Raw genomic sequence first — 22,907 nt, forward strand, 5'->3', positions numbered from 1 at the left:
AAAAAATCGATTAAATATCAACTCTAGTATCCACCGAGTAATTGAACATATAATAACCAACTACTAAGATATAATGTATGGTAGCTTTAATGATCGTGTTATACTAACTAAAGGAGTAAACAAATCCAACATCTTTATTACCCACTACAGTCAGTAAAATAATAATACTAGGATGGGCGACCATGTAACAACCAAAACTAGGCCAAAAAAATTCCACCATCATGCAATTTATAATATCTCAAAATGTCTTAATCTGAACCCAACTAATCCTCTCTCACGTTGGGATTCTGAAAACGTAAAATAAAAGCACTGGTCAATGTTGGATCAACAAAGCCAATTTGGAAGACGACACCTATATATATATATATATTTTAGAGATATTTTAGTATTTGCACGCATATTTATATATTCCTCCACATGCTGACATTATTATATTAATGACAGTATTAGCCACTGGCAGAGCCCATGGTTTCATCACCTTAACCCCACTCTTCTCTATCTTATCCACGTTCTCACATCACAGATCACGATGCCTTTTGCAACCTAATTAACTCAACATGCTTTCCAGTTAATCTTTGCCTCCATTGCCGAAGCAATACCAATGACCTAACAACCTAAATTATGTGGTTAATTAAACTAATCACGCCAAGTGGAGGGGTTAATTAAACTACGTTTGACGCTATACCAAACGAGTGCTCAAGCCCTGCATGAAATAAGCGAGTCGTTTTCTATACCTCATGCCGATTTAATCGAGTCGTGGAAGGATAAGGATGAGGATTAATTTAAGGGCCCATCTGATGTGGCTGGTGGGGGCCTCTTTGAATTAATTAGGATAATAATTAAGGATATCTTTCGTAGTAATTGATGATGTGAGAGGGATTAATGCGAGAGGGAAAGGACGGGTTGGTTGGTCAAATACAATTATATACGGAAGAGGGGGGCAAAGCTAACAGTTTTTTGGTTATAGTACCAACCAACTCTAGGTACCTTGCTCATAACCAATAAGGTCATGAGTTCAACTCCAACCCTATTAGATAGCTAAAAATTCGGTGGAGCCTAAAGTGTCTCTGTATTTAAAGAGGGTTGGTTCTTTGTCCAGCCAACATCTAGCCTTCCGGCTTATGAATAATCCAAAAAAAAATATATTATTGGTTACAGTTGGCTCGTCGTGCTGTCAAGGTGACGTGGAGCCAGCTCGGCAGGAGGTTAGAATTCAACTCAGTTGCCCCCGCCCGCAATCGAACATTTTACCTGGATCCGCTGTTTGCCAGTAGATATCGGATCTGCGTGCAATTCCAAAACCCGACGCGGCGATTAGTATTGTGATTGGCGATGGATCCTCGGCTTTAATCTAGCTATACTGTTCTCATAGTTCATGGTGATTGGATCCGCAATTTGCGGCAAAATTAACTCAATAAAAGCTCCGACTCGATCCAATCTCGTCGCTCAATAACTCGCCGAGACGGTCTCGAGACACGGCTGCGAGTGCGAGATCGTCGGCTTTGCTGTCCATCAAGCGCCACGCGTACGACTGTGGTTAACCGGAAAGAAGACGGGACCCGCTGCTGACGTGGTGGCTCCTCTGAAACTGGAGAGGCCTTATAATGCCAATGTTTTAAATAATCAACTGCTCGTTGACCATCTATTTTGATGGCCTCAATTAGTGCTTCTATTTTGGCTCATACAAAGCATCAGAAGAAAGATTTAGAAAGGGGTGTGTGTTCGTAAACGGAGAGAGAGAGAGGGAGAGAGAGTATATAAGATAATATATCGCCAACTTCGTAGCCACCCAATTCGTGAGTATCATTTGTGGCATTGTTCATGGTATCACAAATAACAGAGTAGAATATTGCAATTGATAGATAAAAAGAAAAGCACTTTGTCATGTAGCCAGATTTACGTATTTTTTGGTTATGGCGGTGGATATTGTGATTAACCAATGCTTCCATCCTTTTGAATTTAATCCGACTCTTGAGTTGATATGACCAATGCTTCCGACTGTATAAAAAGTTCTTTATCCTTATCTACGGCTAAAAGGTAACATAAATCGAGAGAGGAAAGAAAACTTTCAATCCACGGGCCAGAGAATACGAACAGCCTTTTGTAGTTAAGAACTTTGACACGTTACTTTAACCGAAGAAATAAAACTATCGAGAAGAGTTGAAACTAAGAAGAAAAGAAAACGAAACAAAGAGAAGAAACCGAGAAGAGTTGACAAAATTAGTACGATTCCATATTTTATACATGTACAATATCAACGGTTTGTTTAGATAATTAGCTTCATTTTTATATAAAATATTGATAAATTCAACTAAATCTTTTTTTTTTAATTATCATACCTAAAATACTAATAATATTAGCGTTTTATATATCAGAATAAAATGTTACCGATAAAATTGATATAAGACTACATTATCCATTAGATCAATAAAAAATAAATAAAAATTAGATGTACTTACATGATATTGCTACCCTCAGCATTTAATACCCTTACTTGATTCATATATGGAGTGCAAGTTGTATTATAGCCTAATTTAAATATGAAATTGAGAGATAAAGTATTTATCATACTAGATTTTTATCTAATATTATCTCTATAGGATTAGATTGATCTATTGGTTGGGATTATCTTAGACTACTTAATGTGATAAAGTCGAACATAAACTTGTTAGCATTAAGGTGAAGTGCCGATAAATTCAGTATATTAGAATGAAAGATATTTGATATTAAATATGTGGCGTGATTTATTTTGATAAATAAAATTTATGAGATAACTAATTTTTTATAAAAGGAAAATGTGAAACGAGAGGAACAGAAAAGTAAACGTCTGCACGATAAGAAATAATACGCTTTGAATTATTTTCTAAGCAAATGTCGGAGTCGTGAGCAGATGGTACACAAAACCGGAAGATTTTGAAGTGGTTTTGAATCTTTTGATTAAAAAGGAACAGTTTGTTCGCCTGCTGAGTGCTGACACATTGGCCTGGCGTCAACTAGCTAGTGGATCCCCATCTCGGTTGTATATAAATAGGTGCTTTCCTCTACAAATCTCTTCATCCACTCCTCCGTTTCGTTTCCTCTTGCGTTTTTGGCTCCGTTGCGTTTGCCCTGTTTTGGGGTTTTTTCTTTATATTTTTCCCTCCAGATTCTGGTTGCCGTTTCCGTTCTCGACAAGGTAAATGCCGCCTGAAGGATCACAGAAATAACGAAAAAAATTTGATTTTTATTCTAACAAGGAACTGAATCTAGTGCGTTTGGACGAGTGGCCATATGGGTCCTCCTTAGAATGCGATTTCTGCTTGTAGATCTAACCAAAGTTTGAAATAGCGAGAAGGGTCTTCTTTTTTCGTTTGGTATCGTTCTATTCTTGTTCTTTCTTTTTTTTCTCGATAAAAAGGTAACACCTTGACCACATTTCTTGTAGCATTCGGGGGTTATCTATGCCTATTTTTCGTTTGCGCAGTGGTTAAGAACTTGGAGGACTTCTCCTTTTTTCTCCTTTGCGTCAGTTCTAGCTGTTGGATCAATAGGTCGTAGGAACGGTATAAGACTCTGCTTTTTCGCGGACAGCATTGATGAGAGAATTTAGATGAAGAAATATTTGATCTTATTATATTATTATGTAGGCATTTACTTCTCCTTGACTTTATCTATATAAGACTTCCCTTGCATTATTCTTGCCTTCCTGGTCTGACTTGTTTCCCAAGTATATTTTTGTTAAGCTTTCTTCGTTTTTGCTGATCTCTTGTTGGGCAATCACTTTCTTCGTTTCTTTCTCCTGCTTTTTGTTTTGTGGTGCTTTTTCCTGATCTCTTGTATAACAATAACTTTGCTGCTTGATGACTTGGTTATCTATGATAAAATCTTGTTAATCTTTTTACTTTCTACTGTAAAGTCTTCTTTGTCATTTATATGCGTATGATTTTTTTTTAATTTTTTTTCCTTTTAATTTAGAGATTTGAGTGAGAAAGTTCCACTAGAATTTGCTTCCTTCTGTTTCTATTTAGTAGAGATTAAACTTCTTTCCAGGAGATTAGATATTGATGTCTTTCTATATATTATTTTTTTCCACTTTGTGTTTTGATCTAACTTTCTTGTCAACTTTTGCAATTCAAATCTCTATGTTTAGTATGTGTTAATAAGATCCGTCCTTTGCAGTTCCAACTTTTAAGGAGTGAAGAAAGTTGAGGAAGAAGCCATGGTTGGGCGCGCGTTGACCCGCATCCACAGCATGAAGGAGCGCCTCGGCGACACCCTTTCTGCTCATCCTAATGAACTGATCGCTGTCTTTTCCAGGTTTTGAATCAATCTGTCTCTCTAGATCAAACGAAGTTTGACTATATATTGCTGATCTTATGAACCAAATCAGTTCCATATTGTATTATAAATCTAGCTAAAAGTCTAAGACAACACTTGATGATCCTCATTTAGTATGAACTATCTAAGGATCTAGTACTTTTCAGCCACAAATGAGTATGGATCTATGCTTATATGTTCTTCTTCACTCTCCAGGTATGTTAAACAGGGGAAAGGGATGCTGCAGCCCCACCAGTTGCTCGCTGAGTTCGAAGCTGCATACTCCGAGGGTGTGATTGAGAAGCTCGCTGACTTTGAAGAAGTTCTGCGATCTGCACAGGTGATGCAAAGAAATTGTACTTATTAGAGTAATTGCTTATTCATTTAGATCTTTCAATTTGAGTTCTTTTGGTCTGACAAAATCCTGCTTGATGCTGATGTATGGCAGGAAGCGATCGTTATACCTCCATGGGTAGCTCTCGCGATTAGGCCAAGGCCTGGTGTCTGGGAATATGTGCGCGTTAATGTGAGCGAGCTGGCTGTGGAGAAGTTGAGTGAGTCTGACTATCTGCAGTTGAAGGATAAACTTGTAGAAGAAAGGTAGTGTTTATTTCCACCTGATCTATACTGTAGTTTACATATTGCCCTAAATTATTAGATATTATGAATTGAATATATTTCTTCTATTTGATCAACAGCCAAAGTAACTTTACCCTGGAGTTGGACTTTGAACCTTTCAATGCTTCCTTCCCTCGTCCTTCGCTGTCGAAATCCATTGGTAATGGTGTGCAGTTTCTTAACCGACACCTCTCATCAAAATTGTTTCAGGACAAGGAAAGCATGTACCCACTGCTTAATTTTCTTCGACAACACAATTATAATGGAATGGTAAATTCAATCTCCTTGGATGTGATCTCTTTTTTTCTGCAAAACATTATACTTTCAGTAGAGATTTTGTTGGTAAGGCATGGAAGATACTATCTCAATTTTCTGTTAATGGTATGCAGACAATGATGTTGAATGATAGAATACAAAGCCTTGGAGCTCTCCAAGCTGCACTGAGGAAGGCAGAGGAGCATCTACTGAGCATCCCTCAAGATACTCCATACGCAGAATTCAATCACAAGTACTTACTGTTAAATTCTTCTAGTTATCTCTTTTTCCAGCTATTCATACAATTTCTAGTTTCACATATTTGAAACTGCATGTAGATTCCAAGAGCTTGGTTTGGAGAAGGGCTGGGGTGACACGGCTAAGCGTGTACACGAGAACATTCACCTACTCCTTGATCTTCTTGAGGCACCTGATCCTTGCACCTTGGAGAAATTTCTCAGCACCATTCCCATGATGTTTAATGTTGTCATCCTATCTCCTCATGGCTACTTTGCTCAAGATAATGTTTTGGGATACCCTGATACTGGTGGTCAGGTACAACCATCCTTCTAGAAAGTTAAAAGTTCCTGTACTGAAACTAATGGAGCTACCAACTTTTTCTCACTATCTTGCACTAATTGCAATTTTATTTTCAGGTTGTTTACATTTTGGATCAAGTTCGTGCTTTGGAGGAGGAGATGCTTCTCAGGATAAAGCAACAAGGCCTCGATATCACTCCTAAAATTCTCATTGTTAGTTTTAAAACCTCTCTTTCTTTTTGTCTGAGGCAAATGTATGAAAGATTTGTTGCTAGTGCAGTGTTGATTACCTTCTTCTGTTTGACATAGGTAACAAGACTTCTACCTGATGCTGTTGGGACTACCTGCGGAGAGCGTATTGAGAAGGTCATTGGTACAGAGCACACCAACATTCTGCGAGTTCCATTTAGAACAGAAAAGGGAATCCTTCGCAAATGGATCTCACGTTTTGATGTTTGGCCTTACCTAGAAACTTACACTGAGGTATATCTATCATCTGAGCAAAGGCCTATTTCTAAATCATTTTTTTTTTCAATTCAAGTTATCTTCTTTTTCTCTTCTGCTGAAAGGATGTTGCGAAAGAATTGGCGGCAGAATTGCAGGCAAAACCCGATCTCATTATTGGAAATTATAGTGATGGAAACTTAGTGGCATCTTTGCTGGCACACAAGTTAGGAGTCACTCAGGTTTGCACATTTAAACATGAACTATTATTTGACTTCTTTACCTTGGAAAACTTTGTTCTACAGCTACTAACCATATCTTCTCTCATGTGTAGTGCACCATTGCCCATGCTTTGGAGAAAACAAAGTATCCTAATTCCGATATATATTGGAAGAATTTCGACAACCACTACCACTTCTCCTGCCAGTTCACAGCCGATTTATATGCAATGAACCACACTGACTTCATTATCACCAGTACCTTCCAAGAGATCGCTGGAAGGTGATACTTTTTAGTTTTTATTGAATCTGTTCTTATTCCACTTGAAGTTTATATCTTAAGAGACTAACAAAATGTTTATAACAATTGAGACTAACAAAACTGTCTGGACACTATGCCTGTAATTTCAGCAAAGACACTGTGGGGCAATATGAATCTCATACCGCATTTACTCTTCCGGGGCTATACCGAGTTGTTCATGGAATCGATGTGTTTGATCCCAAGTTCAACATTGTCTCCCCTGGAGCTGATATGTCTATCTATTACCCTTACTCAGAGAAGGATAAGAGACTTACAGCCTTCCACCCTGAAATTGAGGAGCTCCTTTACAGTTCTGTTGAGAATGATGAGCACAAGTCAGTAATTGTCATATTAATTGCATTCTCTGTCCACCTTTTGCTGTTATTGATCAGTCAAGGAATAATATGACTTTGAATTCCTTCCAGGTTTGTGTTGGCAGACAGAAACAAGCCGATTATTTTCTCGATGGCTAGGCTGGATCGTGTGAAGAACTTGACCGGTCTGGTTGAGTTTTATGGCAAGAATGCCCGTCTGAGGGAGCTGGTCAACCTTGTGGTGGTGTGCGGTGACCATGGAAAAGAATCCAAGGATAAGGAGGAGCAAGCAGAGCTGAAGAAGATGTACACCCACATTGAGCAGTACAAGCTCAATGGCCAGATACGTTGGATCTCTGCCCAGATGAACCGTGTCCGAAATGGTGAGCTGTACCGCTACATTGCTGATACTAAAGGAGCTTTCGTGCAGGTATACCATTTTATAATGAGGAAATGGATGAGAAATAATAGATGTCTTCAGAAAAAAAATTATGTGAATTATAACAGTGCCTCTTTTCTTTGTAGCCCGCATTCTATGAAGCATTTGGGCTTACAGTTGTAGAAGCCATGACATGCGGTCTACCAACATTTGCCACATGCAATGGAGGGCCAGCAGAGATCATAGTTGACGGGGTGTCCGGCTTCCACATTGATCCTTATCAGGGTGACAAAGCTGCTGAGATTTTAGTCGGCTTCTTTGAGAAATGCAAGGAAGACCCTACTCACTGGGACAAAATCTCGCAAGGAGGGCTGAAGAGAATCTATGAGAAGTACACTCTATTGCCTTGATGATTCTTTTGGGAAAATTCTTGACTTTTATTTGGATTTATCACTTACTGCTTCACTCTTCCATAATTTGACAATTCAGATACACTTGGAAGCTGTACTCTGAGAGGCTGATGACATTGACTGGTGTTTATGGCTTCTGGAAGTATGTCTCCAACCTTGAGAGGCGCGAGACTAAGCGCTACCTTGAGATGTTCTATGCTCTCAAGTACCGTCATTTGGTGAGCTCTTTGATCTAAATACATCTTCTTAATATGGTGTGCAGATGCTTCATAATTTGCAGAAAATAATGGAATTTGCTTGCTTTTGTTTCTATACAGGCGGCATCTGTTCCCTTGGCTGTTGATGCTGAAAGCTCCACTAACTGAGCTGAGAAAGAGCAGGAGATGCAGGCTCCAAGTTGAGTTCGTTGAAAGGCCAAGTATTGAGTTGCAATGCTTTTGATTATTGTCTGTTTTATTTTACTGTTTCTGGGTTAGCCTCATTATCGGGGCCTTGTTTTGTTTGTGGACGATGTTTTGATGCTTGGTAGATGTGATTCAACATAAGGCTAAATGCCAATATAAAAGCTCTGCTTTCACCTTACATTTTTTGTGTCAAATCTTTTTCCCCTTTTCCCGAGAAATGGCAGTCAATTCAAAATTCACGACACGAAGAAGACCAAGCTATCTAATGTGCTTTTGTGTGTGAGTAGAGAGTAGTAGTAATTTTAATAGTGTTTTAGTTAAACTGATGCCTCAAGAATAACTATACAACATGAGTCCTTTTAACCGCGCGGTTCTATTAGCCAGTTTATTACTTGGGCAGTCAACATCAACCAATCTCTTCGAGCACAAAGCAAATAGCAACGAGATCTCTCGTCTAGGCCCGAGTTCCAAAGGCTTGGAACTGCAGCAACTGAGCTTTGACAGCTATGTTCTCCTTCATGATATCCCAGATCGGCCATGCTCTCTCTACCCTCTACTTTCATATTGAAGTAGAGTAGTAGACTTATCAATTCATCAAAATTTGCTGCACAAAGCTTGAAATATAAAAAATTTCTCATCCAGGTATCCTAAGTAGGTTTAGACAACAGCATTGTAAAAAGGGCCTTATCAATCGATTATTCCTTTTAAGAAGACAGAAAAGACAATCCATCCTATCAACATCCCCGTCTCAAGCATCCAGAGAGCTAGGTGAAACAATGGTTGCAACTGAGATAATATAGTATGATGTCGAAAGTAGCTGAAATTTCATATTTATCATATTAAAATAGCAGTTCTCACTGTACATTGTATCATTGTTAGCTTCAGCAATATAAAAGCAAGAAGCTAATACATGTTCAGGAATAAGAGAACAAAGCTTAAGGGAGCTGAGAAGGAACATCAACATAACACCGCCACAGCTATGCTCCCTTCCACAGCTTGCTGCATACTTCAAGTTGGGGCGTTGTCTTGTCAAATGCAAATTTCTCAACTTTCTTCTTGTTTTTCTCCACAATATCTGAATGCCTTTTAGGGATAACATCGACTGAAATTGAAGTCCCAAATCTTAACAAGTAAAGTTTCCAATGAACTTCCCATGCAACATACAAGAGGAACCTAAAAGGCCAAAACCATATGCAATAGTCTACTTGTAGTAGGAAGGATACAGCCAGAAATCATATCCTGATCATCTAAATTGGGGAGGATATTGGTAACTGAGGCGCACATAGAGAGCAAATCTCTGCAAATAAAGAAGTGAGATTAATCTTAACTGTTGTATTGAAATAGACAATCTATCTTAGGTAACAAGATATACCCAGAAATCATATCCTGGTCATCTAACATATCAGACTTTTTATGCTTGCGAGTAGGTAATATATACTTCTCTCAAAGTAGCATGTGAGTTGGTTCAAATCATCACTCATGAGTAAATTCTCACACAAAGCAATCTTTACAATGGCTTAATCACTTGACTACTTCTGCCACTCTCAGTATTAATAATTAAGAATGAAACAGACAAAGTGAAACTATCACAACCAAGAGCCTCAAAAAGTGAAAAGTATGTAAGCAATATGAGAAAAAAAAAATGAATCACTTAAATTTTCTCGATACATACTGTGACCTCAGTACATCCTTCTCTTTTCTCTTCATTATTTCCTTTCGCTCTTCAAACGAAGCCCTTTGATGATCTAAATCATCGAGCTCATCACTAATTGCTGTGTTGAAGCACATAAAAAGTTATATCAGCAATGTTGTAGTCTCCATAGTTCATGGAAAATAAAATTTCAAGCATACTGTCATTAAAATTGAACCAAAACTTATCTTAGTTCCTGATGGAGCAGGCGTTCACTTTGAAGCTTCCCTTCCAGTTCACTTTGAAGATGCTCTAATTCAGCATCATCAATTGTTTCACCTTTTGCCTTCTCTATCATCTCTTTGCAAACACTAATCTTTTTTTGATAGTCTGTGGTGCACAAATTCAATAGATGCTAGGAAGCTAAGTATATCATATGTATAAAACAACATAAGTTTGCAAATGAGTTAAATCTGAAACATAAAGTTCGAGCGAAGGATGAGAACAGCAGAGAGTTAGAACTTTGAAACTTGGTGCTTTTCAAATTGAACTAGTATTCCCTTTTTCCCCGCACTTACATATGTGAGGAAAAACATCAAATCACCAAGGAAATTGGATAAGAGAAAACAACATATAGTAGCACACAACCCGCTTCTAGCATCACCATATCACTAAGAATGCTCTCTAGTTAATTAACGCCGTATTATTCCAAAACAAAAACAACAAAAAATGCAATTTTATTATCTGATCAATATAATGCCGCAAAACACAGGAGGAAATGATGATTAAAAGACAAGTTTAACCTTCCAATGAGCTTTGAAGGTCTCTGGTATCAGACAGACACGAAGAGCGAAGCATCTTTGCCCCCTCGAAAGATTGCATCAGACCATCTCCATCCTTCTGGTTGTTGAGAACTCCAATAAGATCGTCCCCCAGGGTGAGAAGATTCTGGATGTCGACTCTTTTACTAGGGTTAGCCATCTGAAAACCCTAATCCCACTCTCTAGCAAGGCTTTTTTGTTTTTTGTGAGCATCTCTAACCATAAAAATAGGGTCTTTACTACTTGGGAAATTTGCTTTTAGAACCTTTGTTTCACCTATTTATGTTTTACACCCTGCAATTTTATATTTGCAAGTCGAGCCCTACATTTTAGATGGATTCGGTCAATAAAAATAAAACGGATCTGTGATTAACCGATCCAATCGGGTATGTGGCTTATCTGTACCCCGGAGGAATCCTTGCGACTCCGTTCTACGGCTTTCCTTCTTCCCTTCCCTTCCCAAATCCTCGAGCGCTTGGAGAAAACTTAACCGGTTCAACTTTCGAGGTGATTTTTTATTCTGTTTTATTTTAATTAATCCACCTCGCTAGTCGGTTCTTTGTGATTACGTGATTCCCTCGATTGTTGGGGCTTTCGTCAATTTTGGGGATTTCTTTAGATTCTCTTGCAATTCGCACGTCCTTTTTCTTAATTTTGTCGATATCTTCAGAGGTTGTAACTTTCTGAGTTTGAAGTAGAATGTTGAAATTTCTAGTTCTTTTATTGAGCTTGAATAGTTTGAGAGAGGAGATATTTCGTTCGAAGAATAAAGGAAAGAGCTTTTGGGAGATGATAATTAGGATGCTATGCTGAACCTTCCTAGGATTGGGGAGTATTGGATGATGGTGTGGATACGAGCTCTTTTGATGATGGTGATGATAGTTATGATTCCGAATCTGTTTTATATGTTATTGAGTTATTTAGTTGATTCTTACATTCTGCAGCCATAGATTCCTTTATTTTGGCTAATTTATTAGAGTAATAGATTTTGTTTGGTTTTTTTTTTTGGGTGCAGTTATGATATTATAGATTTACAGGGTATCTACTTCTGATTCTTATTCTTTGAATACTTGCAGCTAGTTGTAGCATGTTGGTGCTTCAAATTCCTATTATTTTCTGTCCCCATCTAAACATTAATAGTGTGGATATACATGAGCTTTTGTTTTTGCAGCGAAATGAGAGTTTTTTTCTTGAAGAAAGTAGTATGATTGATTTGCTAATTAGCAGCTGTCTGTGTAACTTTTGTGTTTTCTCATTTAGTTAACTAACAAGCCATGCCCAAACTAGATGGTTACTCTCTTTAATTATCCATTTATGAAAGATTGTATTCCATAATCCTCAGGAGAGCTCTTTCTATCGATAGGTATTGAAGTTTTAATGAACTAATGGCAGCATCTAAAGAGATAATCACATATGGTTCACTTTCGAAGATTGACAAACAAAGGAATTATGACAAAGATTTCCTATCTGAAAGCTTGGGGCAACTTCAAAGAAACTTTTTCTCACCAGAGCCAAAATCCTCAGGACAAGATCCTTATCAGCTATCTGAGGAGCCCGAGTTTGTTGATGATTTTGATTCTGCTAAGGAGTATTGCATGTCTATGCCGTCGAGAACACGACCAGAAGTGAACGTAAAAAATGTACTAGGTGGGTTGGTGGCAATTCTCAGTAGGTGGAGCAGAAGTGATGGCGTCCGACCTTCACAGGGTACTAGCTCGAGTATATCATTCTTGGGATCTGCAAGTAATGGAGATAATTTCTTGCATCCTTCTGTGTATATACCTAGTGCTCCACCATTGCTTGAAGCAGAAGCTATTAACTATAGTGGTTATAGGTCCCTACTAGAAGCAGATCCACCGGAGTGGGTGCCAGATAGCTACGCTAATGTCTGCATGCAGTGCTCTGTTCCTTTCACTCTTATGTGTGGCAGACATCACTGTCGATTTTGTGGAGGCATATTTTGTGGTGCATGCACAAAAGGAAAATCTTTGTTGCCTGTGAAATTTCGGGAGAGGAATCCTCAAAGAGTTTGTGATTCCTGTTATGATAGGCTAGATCCCTTGCAGGGAATATTGATTAATTCCATTAGCAATGCTACACAGTCAGCGAAACATGATGTCATGGATTGGACATGTACAAGAGGGTGGTTAAATCTGCCTGTTGGTTTGTCAATGGAGCACGAGATATACAAGGCAGCTAATACCTTGAAGAGTTACAGCCAGGTGCATCTACTTTGACCTTTTTCTTTTGCATGTGTGATTCTGCCACATTATTTACGTATGGAAACAAGCTTCATCTTGACTTTGAAAATCTGGACATTCTAATTTCTGCTCCATCAAAATTTTGAATTCAGGTTGCCAGATTAGACCCTGAAAGATCTATTCCTCAGGCAGTTCTAAAAGGTGCAAAAGGGCTTGCTATTCTGACAGTTGCCAAAGCTGGCACAATTCTGACTTATAAAATGGGTACTGGCCTAGTAGTTGCTCGAAGGTCAGATGGTTCCTGGTCTGCACCATCTGCCATAATCTCCATTGGTTTAGGATGGGGAGCACAGGTATGCAAATAAAAATAATTCCCCCTTTTGTCCTCATGTAAGTGCAGTTTCTAAGATAGAGTATCTACTTCCAACAGCTGTGTGTGTGGGTTAAGTGATGAAAGATCGTTTTGGTACAAAGTTCTGGGAATATGTGATTTATTTGAAACATGGTTTAAAGCATGTCCAAAACTGAGATGCTTTGTCAAAATATTTTGCATTTCAATTTTATCTGAACCGAAACTAGCATCCAACTGAAACAATCCTAATAACAATATTATTAATGTATGTTTCAAATTCAATATGAACCTCATTTCTTAAATGCTCTTAGATTTTGTGTCGTGCATTAAGAAAAAAGATATCAAAAGAAATCTGAAAATGAAACTAGAATCGAAAGCGACAAAAACTAACTGAAACATTTTATTTTTTAACTAAGCCGAAACCAAAACCAAAAATTTTGAACTATGGTTTGAAAGGTTTTTGGCTAGAAAGAATTTTGCTACAACTTGAAACATAAAATAGAAATGGGGACAACAGCATTGAAGAGGAGATATATAAAGTGTAGACAAATAGATGTTGGTGCTAAGCGCTAACATGTGAAGGCTGGTTTAGCATCCATGTCTATGCTATAGAAAGGAAAATTTTATTTGGAAAATTTATCTTATTTGTTCTCAATGAGGCTCAAAAGTGTAAATCTCATAACTTCTACAGTTCTACTTTTAAGCCATTCGGTCTAACATGGACGCCAGGTTTGTTAGTGCGCCAGAAAATATAATGACATGGGGATTACATAGAATTGTGTATACGGCAAAGTGGTGCTTTGTCCAGAATGGTGGTTTACTCTCTGTTTGCTTATATAGCATGACCATTCTTTTCAGGTTTCTGCACTTTGACCATCCATCGTCAGAACAATTAGTTCCCTTTCGATATTATTGGTGTTCATTTAGAACTTTCCACATTGTTCTCTGACCTTGCTTGCCTGCAGATTGGAGCTGAGTTGATGGATTTCATTATCGTTCTTCATGGTTCTAAAGCTGTCAAGACATTTAGTAGCCAAATGCACTTTTCCTTTGGGGCAGGTTTAAGTGCTGCAGCAGGACCTGTTGGTAGAGTTATAGAAGCAGATCTAAGAGCAGGGGACAAAGGGTCTGGAATGTGTTATACATACAGCTGTAGCAAAGGTAATAGTTTATTAACAGCTGAAAATACTAACATCTGTGTCAGTATTCTGCAGCCCGCATCCATTATATATATTCCGTAAGAAAGTGAAGGTTTTTGTTGGTCTTTTTTATTTTCTTTGGCATGGAAGATAATGCATATTTAAGTTGTCTTTTGTAGGCCGAGGCTTATGACCTTTTTGGATTGCACATCACAAACAAGATCCACCGTAGTATTATTAATACATTTAGAGTTAATTCCTACAATTTTGGGCAATTATTTTGTCTGAATTGTGAAGATCTTGATACTTTCTTTCTTCAGATGAATTATTCTTGCTCTCAAACTACCAGGTAGTTTTTAGCTATAAGGTGATTTTTTAATATATACTTAGCATTTGCATGGGAGCATGTGATAAGTATTAGCTCAGTTGTAGATCTCTGATTTTATTCCTATTACCAAGAAAAATGTGATACTCACGTTTGGTTGGAAACCAAGCAGGTGCTTTTCTTGGAGTCTCACTGGAGGGGAACATCATCGCGACACGCCAAGATGCTAATCTTCGCTTCTATGGGGATCCATATGTGACCACCAGTGACATTCTTCTGGGGACAGTAGGGAGACCAAATGCTGCTGCACCTCTGTACTCTGCCCTTGATGACCTCTATTCGAAACTACAATGTTAGCTCTCAGAAGCGGCTTCTCTTGTGCATATCTGCCCCAAAAATCATACGTGCTTGAATCACCGGGCCAATCAGTCAAAGTAAGTTGACTTGGGATTGCAAGCATAGATATGTTAAATTACAGATGCTTGAACTAGCACCACTGTAAATTCTTTGTCTACACGATAATGTTCTCCAAAGGTGGAATAACTGTATATATGCATATTAGACGTTTGAGATGGAAACCAGATGAGAGTATTTGTCATGAATATGCTTCCAGGCGTCAAAATGAAAAGAAAATCATGTGTGAATTTTGAGTAGATTCTAATTTTTTAACACCATATCCCTGTGATGGAATTTGCATTATCCCGGTAATCTAGAAATTGGTTTGAATTCAAGAAGTCCTTCAGTTTTAAAAATATTAAAAATAGACTCTTGTGGGCATATTTTATATAAAATAAATAAATGTATTTAGTTTCAAGAGTTTAATCTTAATATTACTAAAACTTAAGAATTTTTTTCTCCAAACTAGTCCTTATTCAAATATTCTTTAATTAATTCCAAATTAAATGGGCCTATTGGGAAATTTCCACCAGACTTGAAATGGATCTTTGTTTCACTTGGCAAACGGATCTATTCCTCCACTATCACTGAAACCAACCGACTTTCCAAATTCACCCTTAAATAACAATAAATTTGAACTCCAACCCAGGGACAGGGAGACATTAACAAATCTAAAGTAGCAGTCTCTAATCTATAGAACGAGTCAGAGAGGGAATGAAAGATCCCCAAGTCACAGTCATCGAAGACGAAGTCTATGAGATCTCTAACCATGACAAAAGATTCATCTGTCTGAATTCCTAACTAAGATATGAACCTGAGAGGCAATTACACATGAAGTTGCCTTGATGTGGTTCTGTGGCATATCAATTACTAACAAGTTTCGCCTTGATATTTTTATTTATTTTATCTCTCAAAACCTGCAGAGTTGTTTAAAATGTTTTCCCTTGATTGCGAAATTGCATGAAATATCAAACCAAAGTAGTTAGCTTGTGAATGGAGACTTCCCTCTGAAATCCCATACTTACACTGGAACTCTCAACAAATGTCATTTAACTGTCTGTCATCTTTTCTATGTGAATAGTCTTTAATTAGCCAATTCTATCAATGATATTACTGCCAAGGAAAATTTGATTATTATACTTCTACTTTATCTTCTAGACTCCTACATTCCATTAAATCAAATGAGAATATTTTTATCATTTTAAAAAGTTTATTATGCAAATACCAGAGCTCTATATAAGACCTATTCAAGATGTTAGCCATTTGCCTCTGGTAGAACCGGTGGGGATAACTAAGAGGCTACATATTAATGTCTCAGAAAAGAGTATAATTAAATACTGTGAAGATATTTTATTGTTGAGAGAGAGAGAGGTATTTGGAATTAATGTTAAGAGTATAAGAAGCCCCCTAATGGCTAACAAATAATGGAAGATATTTTATTGTTGAGAGAGAGAGAGGTATTATCTGAAAAAAAAAGATTTAACGAAATTAATAAAATTAACAAATGGATAAGATTAAGCATTGGAGTAAGTTGAACTAGTCCTCCATTGAGTTGCAAAAGTTTTAATTTTCTCATCGACTTGCAAGTTGTAATGCTATAAAAGATGCCCATAAATGTCGAAGAAGCAACACTGTCTTTAGTCAAAAAATAATAAAGGAAAAAGAAGAAGCAACACTGTTAACGACGAAAGAACACAGAATTGCTTTCCCAACCATACAGACTTTTCAAATTCCTCGCTATAAAATTAACCTCAAATCCAAATCCAAACCGCATCACAAGCACGAGTACAAGTACAGACCACATAGAAACACAGGATGGAAGAAGGCGACTCCGATCGCATAATCGTCATCGACGACGACGACAAAGTCTGCGAGATCTCCGATGACGAGATGTTGGCCGAAGAGCTGCAGCTCCAAGAGGTCATCATGTCTTCCACCAAGAGCTTCCTCACTTTGTATGACATTTGCGAAGAGGTCGTTCCACAAATGGAGGTAGTCCAAGAAACCAAGTGTGATCACCTCTTCTGCAATGCATGTTTGACCGAATACATAGACTTAGAGCTCAAGAAGGACATTCGAATGGTTAAATGCCGCCATGAGAGTTGCAAGGGAGTTCTCGAGCCCAAAGCTCATCGAGAGATCGTTTCGCAGAAGCCCAAACAGAAAGGTATCACTTCATCCAATTTTTTAAAAAAATTAAAGATTTTTTTTTCGGTTTTAAAATCTAATTTGATATTTGAAAACAAAAAACACAGCAAGACCTGTTCGAAAGATAGAGAAAGGTGAATGCTCCAAATCCACCAACGACGACTTCTTCTGCAACATCTGCATGGAGTCGCATCCCGTGGGCGAGTACTTCGCCATCGCGTCGTGCGGCCACGTCTTCTGCGCCAGCTGCGTGGCGCAGTACGTGTCGGCCAAGGTGGAGGACAACGTGGTGTCCATCAGATGCCCCGACCCTGACTGCAAAGTCGGCGCCGTGGACCCGGAGATGTGCCGGGACATCCTTCCCGGCGCCGTATTTCACAGGTGGGGGTGGGCGCTGTGCGAGTCGTCCCTGGGTTCCAAGAAGTTTTACTGCCCGTACAAGGACTGCTCCGCGTTGCTGGTAGACGAAGGGGACGCGGCGACGACGATAACGGATGCGGAGTGCCCGCATTGCAACCGGATGTTCTGCGCCCGGTGTAGGGTGGCATGGCACGACGGGATTGGGTGCGAGGAGTTCGAGAAGCTCGGGAAGGATGAGAGGGGGACGGAGGATCTCATGCTGCGGAAGCTGGCGGCGGATAAGAAGTGGCAAAGGTGTCCTCAGTGCAAGATGTTCGTGGAGAAGATCGATGGGTGTATGTTTATGAGCTGCAGGTATTTTATTCCAATCTCTTCTCTTATTTTCTTCGATCCTAATAATTCTCTCGTTATGATCTACTCTTTGTTTGCCTCTCTCTGATTTGAAGGTGTGGGTATTGCTTCTGCTACGTTTGTGCGTCTCCGATGTCGAAGGAATACCATTACTGTACAGTGTGTAACCGCTAATTGCGGAGCCTAATTGGGTTTCCAGGTTTTTCTTGAGTGAGAATTGGGTTTCCAGGTGACTTCGTTTGTAATTTAATTGTTCGTAGTTTTGAACAGCACTGGAGTAATCGGATCTGGGTGCTATGTTTGTGTGGTATGAGATTTTCCTTTTCTTCCTCCTCTTTGTCTAAATTAGTTTAAGCCATTCTTGGGCTTTATCTGGGCTATATTTGGGTCGGGCAATGTGAACAATCTACTTCACAGGATTAAGCTCAGGTGTGTCAAGGCCTACCGAGGTACACAAAGTGAACCATCTCGGCCTAACTACACATTAAGCAGCACTCGGTTAGGGGTAATTAAATCTCATCATGTTACATTTTACTCTACTATATACCTTCAATCTTGGAGCTTCTAATTACCCAAATATTAGGACCTTAATCACCAATTAAACCCACTAGAATTCTATCTATATCGGTAATCAGTAGTAAGCATAAAAGACCACACCAAAACCAATACCAATTGCTTCGTTTGAGTGCTAGAAGTCCTTGAAGGGTGCTCATTAGTCTATGTTAAAGGTATGATATGTGCTGGTAATTTGTTACCTAACAATTTGAGGTTTTAGAATTTTTATCAGTTAATAATAAGAAAAGCTTAGAAAACAACCCAACTTGAGGCCTCCTCAGATGCAACTTTAAATTAAACCCATAAATTGAAATCCAAGAAGTTATGCTTGCTATCACTAGATCCAACTTACAGATAACACTGGAACTCTCTTTGGAGTTGGATGACCCACTTGGGTCTACTCCTACTCACAGTGAGAGACATGAACAATAAACCACTCCAAGGTGCAAATCTGGAACTTCCCTACCTCAACCTGGCGTTAGATTGAACATATAAAGGCAACAAACAATTGGCACAAAAAGATTCCTATAGGCCTGTTTCAGATGAGCACAACTACCCGTCTCTCCATGAATAGATACCATGAGTCTAAGAGAGATCACATCTATCCAGAAGTATCAAACACCACTTGCATTATATGAAATGATATGCCTGGCCTGGACCATAACTTCTGAGATTTAGATTGGAAGGCCAAGTTGGATGAACGATAAAGACCAACAGCACAAGAAATAGCTCCTTCTCAACCTACTGCTGATGTGGCACATAAAAATCATAGACAAACAAAAGAGACGGTCCTTTTTGGCATCACTTTATCACTTTATCGCTTCCAACTACCGAGAACTGGGGCCAAAAAGTGAGATCATGAAAGGTCCCCACTTTGAGAGACTTGTTCTCTCGAGAATCTGATAGCCAGATAGTAATGCAAACCTAACAAGAGTGTGTAGATCTGGAAACCTTAAAAGCGCAGGCACATGACCAGTTTCCTTCACTCTTTCCGTATACAATGATCTCACTAGTCACTGCTAAAGACTTAAAGCAACAAACAAGCACGTCACAACTCAATAAAGATCTCTTGGTTTCTTATGAACTAGTGGCAACTATTTTAAATGGAATTATTAGATAGGAAAAAGATCTTAAGCTTCAGCATAGCTAGGTAGCTAATTGACAAATGCAGCGAGTGGCAAAGAGAAGCTAGATTACAAATCTAAGGCAAATCGTTAGTGATAGTTACATCGAAATTATAAGATTTTCACACAGCTGGAATCCATTTAAAGCAAATAAAAGACATTGATGAGATTCCAGTGGAAAGAAAAGAAAACCCAATTATGCTGACAAAAAATCCATTAATAAGATTGTCCCGGGGCAGCATTATTGATAGGAAATATTTATTTACTCCGAGGAATCACACATACAAGGCACAAGAAGCAGGACCAAAGTTCATAAGCATCTCGGATAGGAACAGTAGATAAACATACAACCAAATGCAACTATTGATCAGTTTCTGGAATAGGACATTATGGCGTCATATAAGGACCCAATTACGCAACTTAACAGATATTAAGATATACAGTACCTCACAATAATAGCATAACCAAAGTACTATTAGATTGATCATAGCTGACAACATCAGTTCTTCATTTCTCCATAGATATAGATTCCTGAAACAGAAAATAAGGCAACAAGACAGAATTCTCTCAAGAGGAGAATAAGAAGATGCATGGATACCAAAGAATGGCTGCCAAAACCAAATGAAAATCATGGAATGCTTACACTCATCTGTAGAGAATCAGTTGCCAGTTCCATGATCCACTCAGTAATTATCAGCAGCCATGGTCAGGTCATCGAAGCTCCAAAGATCCACACTGTCCACTACATCCTGAGTCGCATCATTGCTCAGAAGGCTGTCGATTGACTCATCTGAGCTCCCCTCAAGATAGGGAAATTGCAGAAATTTCATGTACGATTCAAAATCACACAGCTCCTCAGAGAGTTTGGCCGAAGCATTGTCCTCTGCAGCACGCACAGCTTCACCAGCATTGTTCTTCATTTTCTTTGGCGGACTGCCATCTTCCAGGATTGCAAACTCATCAACTGGACTTATGGTGTTAGTGGAAGCAAGAACTGATGTGATATCTGGAGTCTTTGATTCATTCTCCCAGCCAAAGTCTGAACAACCAAAGGAGTTACTTCCCTGATCAGAATACAAGTTCATCCCAGGGCCCTCAGAGGATGCAACATGTACAACTGCAGGGAAGAAGCTCAAGCTCTCAGATTGCTTAACAGGCACCTTCTCTTCGAGGATGTCAAAAGTCGAGTATAGATCATTATCTGCATTTAACAGATAATTGAAAGATTGATCATAGTTGGGCTTCTCAGATGGATTTGAATTGGCCGCTTTCATGACAGTTGGCTTTGGGAGGCTCTTTTGAGCTCTTAGTGGTGCCTCATCAGGAAAGTTCACCTTGGCTTTCTTCCCACGAATCCTACGTGCTTCTGCATCGTAGGCCCTTGCAGCTTCTTCAGCAGTATTGAATGTTCCAAGCCAAACGCGGACACCCTTACTAGGATCTCTGATCTCAGCTGCCCATTTACCCCAAGGACGCTGGCGGATCCCCCTATATATGTTCTTTCTCTTTCTTGTAGTTGATTTAGCAGCAGGTCCATCATATTCAACAGGCTTCAGAGCAGTCGATCCATCTGCACTCCAAAAACGAAGCATCGTGGTGCATTCAAGAGAGAAATTTCAGAGAAAGAAACAAATCCTTCTAACAGATAAAGAGATTCCATCTTCTCTTCCATGAATAAATAAAGGTAAACATTCAACACTAATCAGATCCAACGATAACAAATCAGGACAAGGAAGATACGCCCTATAGTAAATAATCTAATACTTGCTCAGTGCAAAGTTCAATTCATATCAAAATAATTTTGCTGATCAGTTTTTCTCTTTGTTATTCACTACGATGATAGCAAAACTGATTTCTCTTTAATGTTTAAGGAGAAGCAGAACTATGCTTTCATCAAAATTTGATAAAGGTGATGCCCAATTTACTGCATGTCGCTAAGAAATAACTATTAACACATACAGTTTACACAAGAGCAAACCGATTCTGAATTGATCCTAATCTACGACGAGCAACTTGCATTACTGTTTGGCTCCATTTTTTCATCTATCAACTGCAAAATCCAAAATAGTTCCTTGCCTCAAAACAATACATGCTAGGACCAAGAAGAAGAACTTCAAGATACGATTTTGAAGTGTACCCCTAAAAGAAGAGGTAATTGACAGCTAAAAGATGACGACAATCATCTAAAAGCAACTCTCCAGCCCAAAACAGAACTCGATTTGAGGAAATTTCATCCATCCAAACAAAGAATTAAGAGGACGAAATGATAAACTACGCTTCCCCCAAAACAACTCTCTGATCCTTATGAAGACCCAATAAGAAAAATTAGTATAGCAAACTCAAAAAAAAAATCAATTTTTTTGATGTGATTAATCCAGGAGACATGTTCGCCGTTCTATGATCACCAACAACGCCCATTTGACCATGTAAACAAACACAAGGAAGAATAACAGAAAAAAAAGAAGTACTACCACAATTTCGATTTTTTTTTCCATGCGACTACCTTGGGAAAGGGGGATTTTGGGGGCGACGGAGAAGGGTTTCACATCAGTGAGCTCCACTTCATCGTCCTCCTCGGACTCCCCTACCTCATCCTTGAATTCCTCGAAATCGGCCTCGAAGTCGTCGACGATATCGATCCTCTGCTGCTTCTTGCTCTTCTTCTTCTTCGACGCCTTCTTCAGATCCGGCCACAGATAGTCGGCGGTCAGCCGCCTCGAGGCCCCCGTGGGGATGAAGCCGGAGATGATTGCTCCTCCACACATCTCTCCTCTGGCGAGTTAAGACTCCCTCAGCTCTTCCTTCTAAGAGATAGCAGAAGTAAATTAGTATATACCGAAAGCAGTACAAGCCAAAGGCTTCTTTCTTATTATGAGGAAAGGTGGGAGTAGAAGAGATGGTTGGGTTTTATATTAATGGGTTTTGGGAAGGAGAGAAGGAAAAGAGAAATACTATATATTTTCGATACGGCGGAAATTTTAATTACCAGAGAGGAGGTCGGCTGGACATATATAAGATTACATAAATGCCCCTATGGTAAATTTTATTTGTATTTATTTTTTTTGCTCCTTTATAAAATTATTTCATTTTTTAAGCCAAATTCAACAAAAAATAAGTACAATCACTATAAAATTTAATCACATCTTTTAAGTAAATATAAAATATGATACAGTGAGTAAATTTAATCGGAGAATATGATAATTTTGATATCTTAATATTTTATTATGGTGAAAAAAAATTATTTTTCATAAATTCTCCTACTATTATAGTTGTTGTATTACCTCTCTTAAGTTTGCATGCAAAAAATTAAAAGTTTTATATTAGTTA

At 38.6% G+C, this 22,907-nt stretch overlaps 5 protein-coding genes across 13 annotated transcripts; 3 read left to right on the top strand and 2 right to left on the bottom strand.

The window, feature by feature from the left end:
• The first annotated feature begins 2,940 nt into the window (after window positions 1-2,940).
• Window positions 2,941-8,356, top strand: LOC140789208 (sucrose synthase 1-like). 7 transcript variants are annotated; one of them, XM_073138846.1, is made up of 16 exons: window positions 2,941-3,031; window positions 4,159-4,296; window positions 4,513-4,636; window positions 4,745-4,896; window positions 4,995-5,184; window positions 5,304-5,422; window positions 5,508-5,724; window positions 5,826-5,921; window positions 6,018-6,191; window positions 6,278-6,394; window positions 6,487-6,653; window positions 6,782-7,006; window positions 7,097-7,415; window positions 7,511-7,755; window positions 7,854-7,992; window positions 8,092-8,356. In XM_073138846.1, exons 2-16 carry the CDS (start codon window positions 4,199-4,201, stop codon window positions 8,137-8,139), a joined length of 2,430 nt encoding a protein of 809 aa, XP_072994947.1. In that variant the 5' UTR covers window positions 2,941-3,031; window positions 4,159-4,198; the 3' UTR covers window positions 8,140-8,356. The 7 variants fall into 7 exon arrangements, with proteins under 7 accessions (XP_072994947.1, XP_072994916.1, XP_072994930.1 ...); XM_073138815.1 differs by lacking the exon at window positions 2,941-3,031 and adding an exon at window positions 3,056-3,175; XM_073138829.1 differs by lacking the exon at window positions 2,941-3,031 and adding an exon at window positions 3,583-3,622.
• Window positions 8,357-8,980: 624 nt separating this feature from the next.
• LOC140794826 (kinetochore protein SPC24 homolog) lies at window positions 8,981-10,837 on the bottom strand. The gene is made up of 5 exons (XM_073147072.1): window positions 10,612-10,837; window positions 10,056-10,198; window positions 9,851-9,951; window positions 9,402-9,475; window positions 8,981-9,253 (listed from the first exon to the last, which is right to left on the bottom strand). The coding sequence occupies exons 1-5, from the start codon at window positions 10,787-10,789 to the stop codon at window positions 9,156-9,158; spliced, it is 594 nt and encodes a 197-aa protein (XP_073003173.1). The 5' UTR covers window positions 10,790-10,837; the 3' UTR covers window positions 8,981-9,155.
• A 176-nt stretch (window positions 10,838-11,013) lies between these two features.
• Window positions 11,014-15,248, top strand: LOC140780419 (uncharacterized). Of its 2 annotated transcripts, none has more exons than XM_073125970.1 (5): window positions 11,014-11,136; window positions 11,993-12,851; window positions 12,983-13,183; window positions 14,148-14,343; window positions 14,819-15,248. In XM_073125970.1, exons 2-5 carry the CDS (start codon window positions 12,015-12,017, stop codon window positions 15,001-15,003), a joined length of 1,419 nt encoding a protein of 472 aa, XP_072982071.1. In that variant the 5' UTR covers window positions 11,014-11,136; window positions 11,993-12,014; the 3' UTR covers window positions 15,004-15,248. The 2 variants fall into 2 exon arrangements, with proteins under 2 accessions (XP_072982071.1, XP_072982072.1); XM_073125971.1 differs by having other exon boundaries at window positions 11,020-11,136; window positions 11,972-12,851.
• A 1,421-nt stretch (window positions 15,249-16,669) lies between these two features.
• LOC140800035 (uncharacterized) lies at window positions 16,670-18,231 on the top strand. 2 transcript variants are annotated; one of them, XM_073154675.1, is made up of 3 exons: window positions 16,670-17,209; window positions 17,298-17,904; window positions 17,997-18,231. In XM_073154675.1, exons 1-3 carry the CDS (start codon window positions 16,858-16,860, stop codon window positions 18,073-18,075), a joined length of 1,038 nt encoding a protein of 345 aa, XP_073010776.1. In that variant the 5' UTR covers window positions 16,670-16,857; the 3' UTR covers window positions 18,076-18,231. The 2 variants fall into 2 exon arrangements, with proteins under 2 accessions (XP_073010776.1, XP_073010767.1); XM_073154666.1 differs by having other exon boundaries at window positions 17,298-18,134.
• A 1,590-nt stretch (window positions 18,232-19,821) lies between these two features.
• LOC140786112 (ethylene-responsive transcription factor 1-like) lies at window positions 19,822-22,542 on the bottom strand. Its single transcript, XM_073134326.1, has 3 exons — window positions 22,084-22,542; window positions 20,224-21,150; window positions 19,822-20,111 (listed from the first exon to the last, which is right to left on the bottom strand). Exons 1-2 carry the CDS (start codon window positions 22,343-22,345, stop codon window positions 20,264-20,266), a joined length of 1,149 nt encoding a protein of 382 aa, XP_072990427.1. The 5' UTR covers window positions 22,346-22,542; the 3' UTR covers window positions 19,822-20,111; window positions 20,224-20,263.
• Between the last annotated feature and the right edge of the window lie 365 nt (window positions 22,543-22,907).

Source organism: Typha latifolia, chromosome 1 (assembly GCF_019914945.1).
Source record: "Typha latifolia isolate L0001 chromosome 1, TyphaL0001v2, whole genome shotgun sequence".
Taxonomy (NCBI): Eukaryota; Viridiplantae; Streptophyta; class Magnoliopsida; order Poales; family Typhaceae; genus Typha; species Typha latifolia.

Excerpts from the sequence above, each read along its gene's own strand:
- LOC140789208 (XM_073138846.1), top strand. The coding sequence starts at position 4,199 with ATGGTTGGGCGCGCGTTGACCCGCATCCACAGCATGAAGGAGCGCCTC. Across the intron at positions 4,897-4,994 it reads GATAAACTTGTAGAAGAAAG|CCAAAGTAACTTTACCCTGG; the intron begins GTAGTGTTTATT and ends TTTGATCAACAG. Across the intron at positions 6,192-6,277 it reads ACCTAGAAACTTACACTGAG|GATGTTGCGAAAGAATTGGC; the intron begins GTATATCTATCA and ends TTCTGCTGAAAG.
- LOC140794826 (XM_073147072.1), bottom strand. The coding sequence starts at position 10,789 with ATGGCTAACCCTAGTAAAAGAGTCGACATCCAGAATCTTCTCACCCTG. Across the intron at positions 10,199-10,611 it reads CCTTCAAAGCTCATTGGAAG|ACTATCAAAAAAAGATTAGT; the intron begins GTTAAACTTGTC and ends TGTGCACCACAG. Across the intron at positions 9,254-9,401 it reads TCAGGATATGATTTCTGGCT|ATATTGTGGAGAAAAACAAG; the intron begins GTATCCTTCCTA and ends AAAGGCATTCAG.
- LOC140780419 (XM_073125970.1), top strand. The coding sequence starts at position 12,015 with ATGGCAGCATCTAAAGAGATAATCACATATGGTTCACTTTCGAAGATT. Across the intron at positions 12,852-12,982 it reads CCTTGAAGAGTTACAGCCAG|GTTGCCAGATTAGACCCTGA; the intron begins GTGCATCTACTT and ends TTTTGAATTCAG. Across the intron at positions 13,184-14,147 it reads GTTTAGGATGGGGAGCACAG|ATTGGAGCTGAGTTGATGGA; the intron begins GTATGCAAATAA and ends GCTTGCCTGCAG.
- LOC140800035 (XM_073154666.1), top strand. The coding sequence starts at position 16,858 with ATGGAAGAAGGCGACTCCGATCGCATAATCGTCATCGACGACGACGAC. Across the intron at positions 17,210-17,297 it reads GCAGAAGCCCAAACAGAAAG|CAAGACCTGTTCGAAAGATA; the intron begins GTATCACTTCAT and ends CAAAAAACACAG.
- LOC140786112 (XM_073134326.1), bottom strand. The coding sequence starts at position 22,345 with ATGTGTGGAGGAGCAATCATCTCCGGCTTCATCCCCACGGGGGCCTCG. Across the intron at positions 21,151-22,083 it reads CAAAATCCCCCTTTCCCAAG|ATGGATCGACTGCTCTGAAG; the intron begins GTAGTCGCATGG and ends TTTGGAGTGCAG.